Source organism: Corythoichthys intestinalis, chromosome 9, assembly GCF_030265065.1.
Source record: "Corythoichthys intestinalis isolate RoL2023-P3 chromosome 9, ASM3026506v1, whole genome shotgun sequence".
In the NCBI taxonomy this organism is placed as follows: Eukaryota; Metazoa; Chordata; class Actinopteri; order Syngnathiformes; family Syngnathidae; genus Corythoichthys; species Corythoichthys intestinalis.
Window position 1 is genome coordinate 29739485 of NC_080403.1, and position 12046 is coordinate 29751530.

At 35.7% G+C, this 12046-nt stretch overlaps 1 protein-coding gene and 1 long non-coding RNA gene across 9 annotated transcripts in view; both read right to left on the minus strand.

Annotated features, from left to right (window-relative positions):
* The window catches only part of LOC130921558 (uncharacterized), a 52434-nt gene extending 51346 nt beyond the window's left edge, over positions 1-1088 (minus strand). The window contains exons 1-2 of the long non-coding RNA XR_009064373.1: positions 979-1088; positions 329-385 (exon numbers count right to left, since the gene is read on the minus strand). This is a non-coding gene — a long non-coding RNA (uncharacterized LOC130921558). The remainder of the gene's footprint in view (positions 1-328; positions 386-978) is intronic.
* Positions 1089-3495: 2407 nt separating this feature from the next.
* Positions 3496-12046, minus strand: part of chl1b (cell adhesion molecule L1-like b) — a 103290-nt gene continuing 94739 nt past the window's right edge. For 2 of the 8 annotated variants that reach the window (XM_057845831.1, XM_057845832.1), the window contains exons 26-28: positions 10710-10841; positions 9823-9895; positions 3497-5284 (exon numbers count right to left, since the gene is read on the minus strand). In XM_057845831.1, coding sequence (XP_057701814.1) covers positions 5080-5284; positions 9823-9895; positions 10710-10841 — 410 coding nt within the window. In that variant the 3' untranslated portion in view covers positions 3497-5079. Of the gene's footprint in view, positions 5285-9650; positions 9732-9822; positions 9896-10709; positions 10842-12046 lie in introns of all 8 variants that reach the window. The other 6 variants (XM_057845838.1, XM_057845833.1, XM_057845835.1 and 3 more) reach the window with 6 other exon arrangements.

The following is a 12046-nucleotide window of genomic DNA, read 5'->3' on the forward strand; positions in this document are numbered from 1 at the left end:
AACCAAGATTTGGAAACAATATATGAACAAGGTTATGATTACTTGTGTGTGGAAAAACATCTCTACATTTGGTAAAAACAAAATAAAGCATCTCTTACTGTATTTTTAAGACTTTCATTCCCTCCTAACTATAAGTTGTAGCAGCCAAAAAATGCATTATAAAGAAGGGGAAAACAATTTGCACTGGACTATAAATCATACTTGTGGGGGAAAATGTACAGTATCAGATCAAATCCGACACCAACAACAAACATTTCAGATTGAAAGGCATTTTAAGATAATGTGGCCAGCGACATGGAAAAAAAGAGCAGAGAAACAAAAGACTTACCTCTCACTTGCTGCTCTTGTGCCTCACACTGCATGGCTCCAGGTTGTGGCGCATTTACTGAACACAGCACACATGCAGGTCATTACTTAAAAACACTACTCTCAGTAACGGTGCTCAAACCAATTACCCATCAACCTTTGCGGACGGATAGACTAATGAGAACAGTCATTACAAACAGTCACTAAAATTAAAATAGAGTACAATAGGCTGAATATGTGTATGGTATGCCAATGTAGCACATTCAGCTAATAGTACATGATGCGTAAACATCTGAGAAAAGATCTACAAACACAACTGGCCTCCACTATACACATCATTATCCTATCAATGAGATGGAACAGTTTAGATTTTTCTAAGAGGAAATTGATCACTTAACGTAATTTTTGTATTTAGTTCAGTTGAATTTTAAAAGTCCATGCAACATGTTGGTAGACTTGAATATCATAGTTGAAGACTGTGCCTCCACTGGTTAGCATTTCAAAATGAAAGTTCAAAAGACACAGAAATACACGCAATGCCTGACATTGATTTACAGACTGCAGATCAAGTTAAGACATGTGAGATCTGTAGACAGAAAACAAAAGCGGCAGGATTCCGGTCAGTTGGACAATGAAATCAGATCATCTGCAATAACATCAAGTAAGCATCACCTGTTGTCTTCCTTCACCCCTGCTCATGGAGATAAGATCAATGTAAAGGTCATCAATTTATGAGACGAATGTCTAAAAACATTCTCCTACATGAGTGGGCAAACCAGTCCTCGACGGCTGCAGTGTGTCCTGGTCTTTAATCTAACTGAATCAGCACAGAAAGTTTAACTAATGAGGTTTCATCTGAAACAAAAAGCACCTGACTTCAATCAAGTGATTGGACTTGTAAGAAACCAGATTGGTGAAAGGCTGTCCTCATGATGGGTTTGAACAAAAACCTGCACCCACTGCAGCCCTCTGTGGAAAAGTTTGCCCACCCCTGCTCTGCCAGAATTAGGTATTACATTGTAAGGGCAGTATTGATATTTTGAAGTTATAACTATTAGACTCCGAATCCTCAAATCATCTTTTGTCTGATGCCTAAATATTATTTTCACTTGTCCATGATCTTGTCAGAAATGTGTCTATGTCTATGACAAAGAGCTCATCTTTCCAATTTTAAAAAATAGCAATATATGCTGAAAACATAGGTTTTCAACTCTGTGAGCTGTTCAAGACAAAGTTGTCGAGTCACTTAAATGCCAAAGCAAAGTCTAGTCATTCAAAAGTTTTAGCAAGTACTAAAAATGATGACTCAACTCATATGACACACACAATATTCCTCAGGCTTAAGGAACCTTTGCAAGTGTTTTGAGGTATTAGCCACCATGAGTCCCAATATTTAATTTACCCATCAATTTCTAATTTTTGAAGAGACATTGAATTTTGACTAAGCCATCATACAGGGTGTTCAAAAATGGTTGACTCCATTCTAAATGCCCATATCTTGGAAACTACTTGATGGATCTTAATGAAACTAGATACACTTTATGTTGAAGGTCATAAGTTTTATTGGTTAAATTTACAAAGAAAAGTACAAATATTTGTTGGTTCTATGACAGATTTTCATAAATATTTAATATGAGCGCCGTCTGTGACTCTGCACACGTCTAGTCTTTATTCGAGCTCGCGCCAAACTTGCTGAACTTTCTTGAAATTTTTGGTGCCAAGTCCTAATTTGTTTTGTAGTTTGTGCCTTCTTTGCAAAATTTGTGAAGAAGGCACGCTGCACTGTCTTCGGCGACTGAGTCTGAGAGTACTCTAACATGCAAAATGCCTTTTCTTTTCAAGTGAACGGCATTTCTTAACCTGAAAAGATAGAAATGCCAAACGTTACACACAAAAATTTGAAACGTTTCTTCACAAGCTGTGAAAATTTGAGGTAATTCCAACAAAAATTGTCAAAGTTATTGGCCTACGAAACGGGGTCAAACATTTTGGAACACCCTGTATATTTCAGTTCAGTTCAAATCAGTTTTACCTTCTAAAATGACAGACAAATATTTACAATGTATTCACAATACTGCAATTATATGAGATGCACAGGCACCTGTACTTTAAATGTAAGTGGCAAGCCTTGGGCTCTGAATGTGTGCATGGGCTTGTTTCACCCTATCACAGATCCCGCTCTAGACAGGTGGAGCAACGGCAGGTGTCAGATAATATCATCACCCAGCTATTTAAGCCAGCCAGAGCGCTGCTATGTTGCTTCATCTTGATTGGCTTCTGTTTTGCTCTTGTCTGTTGTTTGCATGCCTGGGAATTACCTTTTGTACTTTTCATCCAAAGCCTTTCCCCTGGCCTGACTCCACACCTTGTACCTCAGCCCTGGTGTTTGAATTCTACAAATTCAATATTCACACCTCTATAACCATCCTGCTCACCTCACACCTTGGACCTCAGCTGGCATCTTCCACACATTATTCTTCAAGTTCAATGAATTGATACTTCGGTTTACCCGCTCCACACTTGTCTGAATCTGGGTCCTCTACCCCACTGTCCCTAACAGTAAGATGCGGACACGAAAGAACACTATATGGCTCTATTTTACTCTTTTTATTTTACTCTATATTGCTGGCAATTGGCTTTTTCATTGTCTCAATCAAATTCTGTTGAATAAATGCTATGCTATGGTAATTTTGACAGGAGTCTTGAGTCAACTTTATGTAAGAGTTTTAAGGCCAATTTTTATATAATTTAAATGTCAGCTTTAGAAAAAGTCAACATTTTTCTTGCAGTGGTTGTCTGGACCTCAGATATATCAATCACTCGGTGAATGCCTATGTCTGTTGCAATTTTGTGCCATTGTAACATAACATAAAAAAAACTTATAACTAGGTACTTGGAAATATTTTTCAAATTGGCCAAAGTATGATTTAAATGATTCCATAAACTGCAGATGAATTTATATAGTATCACCCTACCACAAATGTGTCAATCTGCTTCAGAGCTAATTCAATTTTAGTGGTGCATACAACACTCCATTTATTACAGTGGACAAAAGAAACCAGTTTGTGATCAATTTTCACTATTTTTCAAAATGCAGTTTTTCTCATGGTACATAAGCTGTCAGCAGGTGCCAGACAAGGATGATTTTTTAAAAAAATCTCTCTCGAATAACAACTTGATTCCTTTCCATCAATTTGACATAATTACAGCTAACTCTCTGTTTCATTGCCTTTGACTTCTTATGGAGTGCTTCAAATGTTCCAACAATATATTTAACTCCTACCCTATGAAGGGTTTGGCTAGAGTCACAAGGAAGATAGGAAGAGTCAGCTTCTTTCAATTTGAAAAATAATTATCTTATGTGTATTAATTTTTGTGTGGTTTACCAGCGAGTCTTAGCAGATTTTTATATTGTCTTTTAATGATGCTTTTTGGGTTGCTACCTGTATGTACTGCACCTAAACAACTTTTAACCCAAGAGATGAGTCAACATGCAAGCAAGTCATTTAAAAAATGTAGGAAAAAAGCAATTTATTACATCAATATGGACAAATTAATATTCTGAACATGCAAAATGGTATTTTTTTTTTTTTTTTTTTAAATAAAACAATGCAGTGATTATGGCGCTAGGTTTTAAGTCAAATAAAATGGATGCGTCATTTGTGATCAAATGTTTATATTTGTAAAACTAATTGTTTTCATACGTTGATACATTTAAATTATGCAATTTGAACAAATATATGTTCCGATTTTCAGTGTCACAAAATTGTACCTATTCTATACATTCATGGGGTTTTGTAAACTGGGCCGTTATAGCAAACAATCAATAATCCCTACAGTTCCTATGAGGCATAATGACAATATTTTAACTTCAAACATCACCATGAGAAATGGGACTCAAAAATACTTATGTCCAATAAAATATCACTGGCAAATAAGTTAATAGGTAACATTTTACAGACATATTAGATCTTATTTTTCATGTGTCCCAAATACATATAAACAATCACAAATTTGCTTGACAAAAAAATACATTGACTTCATAAATTTGCGTTCATTAAAAAAAAAAAAAAAAAAAAAATTGCCGCTGGGAGGGGAACTTTGTGTAAAACCAACAACACCAACAATGACAATTAAAAACAAGCCCACTACATTTTATTGTAGTAATAATGATAAAAGCATGTTCTTCATATACAGCATATGACTGATGTGTGCATATACACACACACGCACCCCCCCTATACAGTTGTGTTTAAAATTATTCAAACCTATTGCAGTATAGTATTGCAGTATGACATCTATGTTTAATCTTATTCATGTTTAAAATTATTCAACCCTATTGCAGTATAGTATTGCAGTATGACATACAATATATGTTTAATCTTATTGATAATCAATTTAAAACTTAGTCCTATTTCTATTATAAGTCCTATTTCTGATCTGTTTAGAGATAATATTTTTAAAAAAATGAAAACTCTAGATTTGCTACAACACTATAGAGCAGTGGGGGTTGAATAATTTTGAACACAACTGTATATTTGTATACCGACAGTATGTTCATATATACAATATTACCAATGGTCACTAGACTGTTGCAACCAAACAAACAAGGGCATTAGAAAATGAGGATGACAGTACCAATGTGAATGGTGCCATCGTATTTGACACAAAACGTGTGCCCTGAATCACTAACGTGTTCACTGCCATTTGTCCCTCTGAGTAGGTTTAATGAAAACAGTGTGCATGGTTGAAGATGGATGGAAGTCAGGCTGCTCATGCCGGGCTCTGAGCAGTGGCTTTGATCTCAGATGAAACTTTCTTCTCCTTACGGCCTGCATATTCGCCTATGAAGGAGCCATCTTCGTTGAAGTGAGTATCTTCTTCAGTATAGTCTACCAGGCTGTCGCCGCTGTCCCCTGCTTTGATCTCTCTGCTCAGAGAGCACTGACTGCCTTTTAGTGGCTTCTCATCATTGTCGCTGTTGGAAAAGCACAGTTTACTGTAGTTACAACTCTGCCATGATTGGATGCATGTTAAGTTTGTGTGTTTGACAAAATGTTGAATGGTTACCGTTTTAAAGGAAAATACAACACATTTATAATGCCCATCTCGGTAAAAACGTATAATTTTATTTTGTGATGTGTAATAGTGGTTAAAAAGGTCAATAAAATCCACTATGCAGCCACAATGCAGCAAACCAAAACACAGCTACGGACATTTTATCAAGGGTGATACTGTTTTAGCCATTCAAATGTGAGTATCCCAAATTGCTTCCCTTTCCTCGTGACATCATTAGTCACAATGACCAGTGTCAGTGTGTACTTGTGAATATGACGGACAAAATGGCGGCACTAGTGAATTGTGTTGGTCTTGTGTATAAAAAAATATTTTCTGCATGATTAGAGGTCTAAAAAAATAATGATTTGCATACATCAAAAATAAGTATACAATTTAATTATTTAGATAGTTGCTGTATTAGAAAGCGGTTGAATATTTGCATACACACATATATATGTATATTAGGGCTGTCGAAATTATCGCGTTAACAGGCGTTAATTAATTTTTTAAATTAATCACGTTAAAATATTTGATGCAATTAACGCATGCACTGAATGACCCGCTCGCATATTGCCTCAAACAGATTACAATGAGGCCGTTTATGGACATTAAGAGTGAAGAGAATGCCACCGGCCGCTTGGGGGCAGCGCCGTTTCATACTCATGTTATTTCTTCTAAACGTGGGAGAATTAGTAGTTGTGAGACGTTTATGCTGCATTCACAATGCAATGCAAATTGCTATTTGTGCTCCACACATATTTCGGTAAGTTTTCTTTCTTTTAGTGGCAATTATGTGTCTCTTGTTGTATTTTGGGTAAGATATGTACATATATATGTTATACAGTAAAGGCGAGTGGACACAGGCGTTCTTTCGACCGTGCCGTTTATTGACATAAGCTTCGGCAACTCCTTCACAACAAACTTAAGTATCGTTTACTGAAAGCACAACAAAAATAATATCCTATCTCTCCAAAAAAAAAAGATAATGTTCACAAAAAGAAAAGCACTTCAGTCTATAGTAATGAGGCCCTATTCTGACACACAGTTAAACAACAATGCAAAATGAACTGGCATTCCATATCAAAATAGCTATGCAAAATACACGTAAAACTTAGACTTTGGTCACTCTATTTTTATTATTGTTATTTTTATTCTTCTTATTATTATTATATTAACTCTACTTTTGATTGAAAATTTTACAAATTTTATTAAAACGAAAACATGAAGAGGAGTTTTAATATAAAAATACTATAACCTTTAACTATAACATTTATCGTTTAAGAACTACAAGTCTTTCTATCCATGGATCACTTTAACAGAAAGAATGTTAATAATGCCATTTGTGGATTTATTTTTACAATAAACAAATACAGTATTTATGTACAGTATGTTGTATGTTTATATCCGTCGTGTGTCTTATCTTTCATATTTTAGAGATGGTTTGAAATTGCGATTAATTACGATTAATTACAATTAATTAATTTTTAAGCAGTAATTAACTCGATTAAAAATTTTAATCATTTGACAGCCCTAATATATATATATATATATATATATATATATATATATATATATATATATATATATATATATATATATATATAATTTAAAAAATTAAGTATGAAGAAAATTTCAGAAAAGTAGTAGTTAGACTAAATCAGAAAAGTGGTAGTTAGAATAAATAGGGAATAGAGTGCACTTTTTTCATGGTTCTATGTTTTGTTTAGCATTGTTTTTTTCCCCTTTTTGTCATGCAGTAGAAGTGAAAATTTAGTCACACCAAGATACAATTTGCTTTTGCTTTTATTTTGTTGGTTTTTGCTTTTTAGATAGCAATGACTGGATAATTATAAAACTATATCACAACCCATGCAGTGTAGTAGTACTCTGTTTTGAGTTGGACCACTACAGGATTAATGAAACGTGCCCACATAATATGCCCCAGAGAAGAGCTGCTTTCAAACACTGATTGCTTTCAGCTTCCAGCTGTGTACTGGGCAGTCAGTGCCCAGTGCCGTCAGAATGGGGTAAGGCAGCATTTCACCACTGAAACAGCTCCCTTCAGGAAGCAATGTCTGATAAAACAACAACAAAAAAGAAAAGAAAATACACTCACCATACTATAGGCGCTTTGTGACCAGAGAAACTTTTTACAGTTTGAGGTTTGAGTTTGCGCTTGCATGTGTGCAGTAAAAACTAAGGTCGGTGCTTTTTGCACAATCACCCTGTTTCCACCAAGCAGAACTGATCGGTTTAGCCACAGTTTACAAAGCTATGCACTGCCAATCCTTTTTTCTTGTGCTTTCAAGTAAATTGTCATGCAGAACACAAAAGGTTGTATTTCCTTTAATGTTGCTATTTGTTTACTGTGTCATACTTTGGTATCATGTCACACTATTTTTGTTGCTGCTGCAATTGTTATACAGGGTGTCCAGAAAGTCTCTTTACCATTTAAAAAAATTATTAAAAATGAAAGTGATTAGATATTTTATTTAGATTTGTTCTATTGTATTCAGTGTTTATTTAAGTTTTTTATTATACTGTGTTTCATGGTTTATTGAAACAAAATCGGATAGGCAGACTCAGCGAAACTACAGAACTAAGTAAGGAAGAGATCAACCATCACGTCCGTCAATTCGTGCATGGCACAAGAAATTTATCGAGACAGGAACAGTGTTAGATAAAAAAAGGAGTGGGCGATCAAAAACGTCTAATGTAAAACATCGAACGTGTAAGACAATCATTTTCTCGTGTTCTCACAAAGTCCATCCATACTGCTGCCACACATTTACAGCTACCGTGTTCAACAGGTAGCACGAGGTCCTACACAAGAACTTGTGATTGTACGCTTACAAACATTTTCTTCATCGAGACATCAATTTCTGCAAATGTTTACGTTGACCTTTTAATTGAATATGTGGCACCAGAACTGACTGACCTTCAACCAATTATCATTTTCAGCAAGATGGTGCACCACCACATTGGGGGCTGCATGTTCGTGGGTTCCTCAATCAAACATTTCCAGACTGATGGATTGGAAGGGATGGGCCAATTCCTTGGCCGTCACGTTCACCAGATACATATCACTCCCCTGGACTTCTTTCTATGGGGCTATGTTAAAGATATCGTGTATCGAAAAAAGATAAGGGACATTACTGACCTTAAGCGAAGGATTACTGATGCCGTTGCCACAATTGATGAGGCTATGCTACAGCGAAAATGGAAAGAAATCGAGTACCGTCTTGATGTGCTTCGTGCAACTAATGGTGCCCATGTAGAAGTGTATTAAAAGAGGTAAAAAAGAAAAATCAATAAACGCTGAATACAATGGAACATATCTGAATAAAATATCTAATCAATTGCATTTTTAATACATTTTTGAAATGGTAAAGAGACTTTATGGACACCCTGTACTGTTAACATTCTTCCTACAATATTCTCTATAAAAGTCCATTAATAAAGATCAGTATTTATCATGTCAATTGTTAACCTTACGATAGTGAGGGTACGTAATCTGTACACTGCAAATTTATAAATGTATAATCAGATCATTTTTCTTAAATCTAGTCAAATAATTTTCTCCATCTTGTTTTGAGTGTTAAAGATTAGTCAAAAGATTAATCAGATTATTCCACTTTAAATAAATATCGGTTCTTATTTAGCGCATACATCTAAAAGTTTGTGATTTTGTTTACGTACATCAATTGCTTTTAAATAATGTTTTGAACCACACTTATTCTGGAATTAAGAACATTTCGACATTTCAAAGCTTTTTGGTGGGGATTAAATGTACTAATTAATTGCTTATAATAAGTCTGTGAAGCTTATTTTTGGGCTAGCTATTTTTCTTATTGTAAGATATCTAAGAGAGTAACATTTACTTGAAGCACTGGCAGATAATTTCACTTATTTCTAGTAGATTTTAACTGAAAACAAGGGAATTTAACTAGTTTTCAGGAGGTGTGTTTTGCAGTGTACAGGTTGGTGGAATTATGGCCCTTGGATTTGAGGCATCCTTCATCTTGATGACACCTGATGACGCCAATTCATTATTTAGTTTACTTGTGAATGCAATCAAAACTATTATCTAAATGTTTGTCTTTGGAAACATTAAACAGCGTGCTATATTGTTTCAACAACTGCATAGCCTACAGTTCTTTTTTTTTTTAAATCTCAATGGTCAGAAACCACCTTCTATCTAGTGATATACAATAGCTACAATGAAACTACTACTGCAACAACACATGGGAAAACAGCACACATAACTACTGCTGCTTATCACATACGTTCAAGTTCACCAACACCATCAAATTTCTCCCACAGAAGAAGTATGAGGCTCCGTGTCAACCTCGTGAGTGTTGCATTCTCTTAGCAGCAATAGGGAGAAATAAAGAGTGGGACTGAGCGAGGAGGAAAGAGACTTTAATAGTCAAGTACTGCTCCAAGGGTGTCACTTACCTGTATTCACAAAATGTGTCGTCATTCATTCCCTGGGACTCCACGTCAGGATGAAGGTCCTCTTTTTCTTTTACTGCTCACAAAAACAGGAGACAATAGCAGACAAATGCTCAAGAGAGCTGCATATGAAAACCATCTTCAATGACTTTACTTTTCAGTCTGTTTTATAAGTTACAGTCAAACTCCTGCATATTCAGATTGGATTGAAATTTAAAACAAGATTTAATACAGATCAGAAAGAGATGTATTCTCAGTAAAAAAAATTCTATTTAACTTCGGTGTAATAATTACAATTAAACGATTTAGACCTTAGACAAGGGCCAGTTAGTTTTACCACAAATACTAATTTGAGACAACAATAATGGGGACTTAATGAGGGAACAAAGAACTAAACTGTGTATCCTTTTTGTTTTCATGATGGGTGAATGCTACCCAGGCACCAACCTGATGGCCATTAGCTGTGAATAATAAAGGCAATTACGGACTTTGGAGATCCCACTAGGAGAAAAAACTGTGAGATAACCATAAAGCTTATGTCATCATTAACAGCACAAGCAATGCGCGGAATTGCCCCTTGTCGCACTGTGGGTTCAACATTGTTTCGAATGCTGTTGGAAAATCTGATTGTGTAAATTATCCAACAATTAATTGGAGGCGAGAAAAACAAATTCCCTATCATTGCACAACCATATTAATTCATTTACTGTAGATTGTAATTGTTTTTTTGGGCTAATACTTGTTGTAAAAATCAATAACATAGTACTTTAAACATTTGGCTAATAACATCTATTGATTCTTTTTTTCATAGCAGTTTATGTAAATGGAAAGAATAATCAATGAATGGCGTGTTTATAAGAGGTTGTGTGTGCTTCTGGGTTAGCAAATACCTGAATACTTTCCTCCTTTATTTCTGTTGACAAAACATGCAATCAACACAATGAGTGTGAGTAGAGCAATGGCACACAGGAGGCCAATGAACCAGCCCTGGTTAGATATTCCTCCGTGGATGCTTGCAAGACCTGAAAAGAAGAAAACTCGGTGACTTTGACACGCCTTAACCTTTTTATCGGACGGCTTGATTGAATGTTTGCATCGACAACGCCTATTTGACGCCGAAGAGTAGGACAGTGATGGAAACCGTCCAAAATTAATATTAAACAGCTAATTCGCCTGTCTAATTAATCAAGTGTGGGCACTATACAAATGGAATTTTCTTAATCCATGCCGGCAAATTAAATCCTTCACCCAATGAAGGACCACGCACAGCAAGGATGCACTTGTAGTCAGTTAAAAAGGGGAGGTCATATCAGTCTGCTGCTTTGTGTTAGATTTTTTTTTTAAATCACATTCTTCCTTGCAACGAGTCAAGCAAACATGGTTAATTAAATCAAAGAAAGAATCAAAGAGAGAAAGTCGTTCATCTCAGGTTTGTCCACACACAGTAACCTAGACCTTTGCGATAGTCAGAAATAGTGAATTGGAAGAAAAGAAGAAATCATATCAGAGTACATCTATTGTTTGTGAAAAACTGATGCTTACAGTTACACAACTCGAGCCAGAAAACTCCATTTTCTATTATCTTTTTTTGACATATCATTCTAAAACAAAATGTTGACATTCTCAGCAACATTTCATATCATGTAAACATGGCCATTGAGTCATGTTTAGAGTACTGAATAAATGATAAGGGTGCCCTAAAGCTCTTATACCTGTAATTTGCCTTCTTAGGTTTAACTCAATTGGTATGGGTGTGTAAATAATTACATCAAAATGTTTCAACAAAAACTCTGTAATGTTAGTCTCATATTGTAGCAGTTACACTAATGTAAACACAATGTAGGTTTGTTGTACAGCAGGGGTCGGACCTTCAAAAATATGTTACAATAATATGTTTCAATTCAGTGCCCTTTGGTGGTCCTTCCGTCACAGATTGCACGGAGATGAGCGCTAGTACAGAATGAACTAGTACAGAAGCGCATCAAGTCTTCGCTCAGCCTGCAGCAGAGCTGGCCCTTCCCAACTCATTGAGCGAACTGGAGTTTATTAAAAATACGTGAACTTGGTACCCCAAGTCACAGAGGCGGGAGATCAGTTTTACTTACATGACTTTTTCACCTGTCAAATTCGCTACCACTTCCAAGAGAGCGAGACTCACAAAACGGCTGCCCTGAGAGGCTCCACCTGTCTTGGCCACTGTGATTCACCCCCCGTTTCCTCCTCCAGG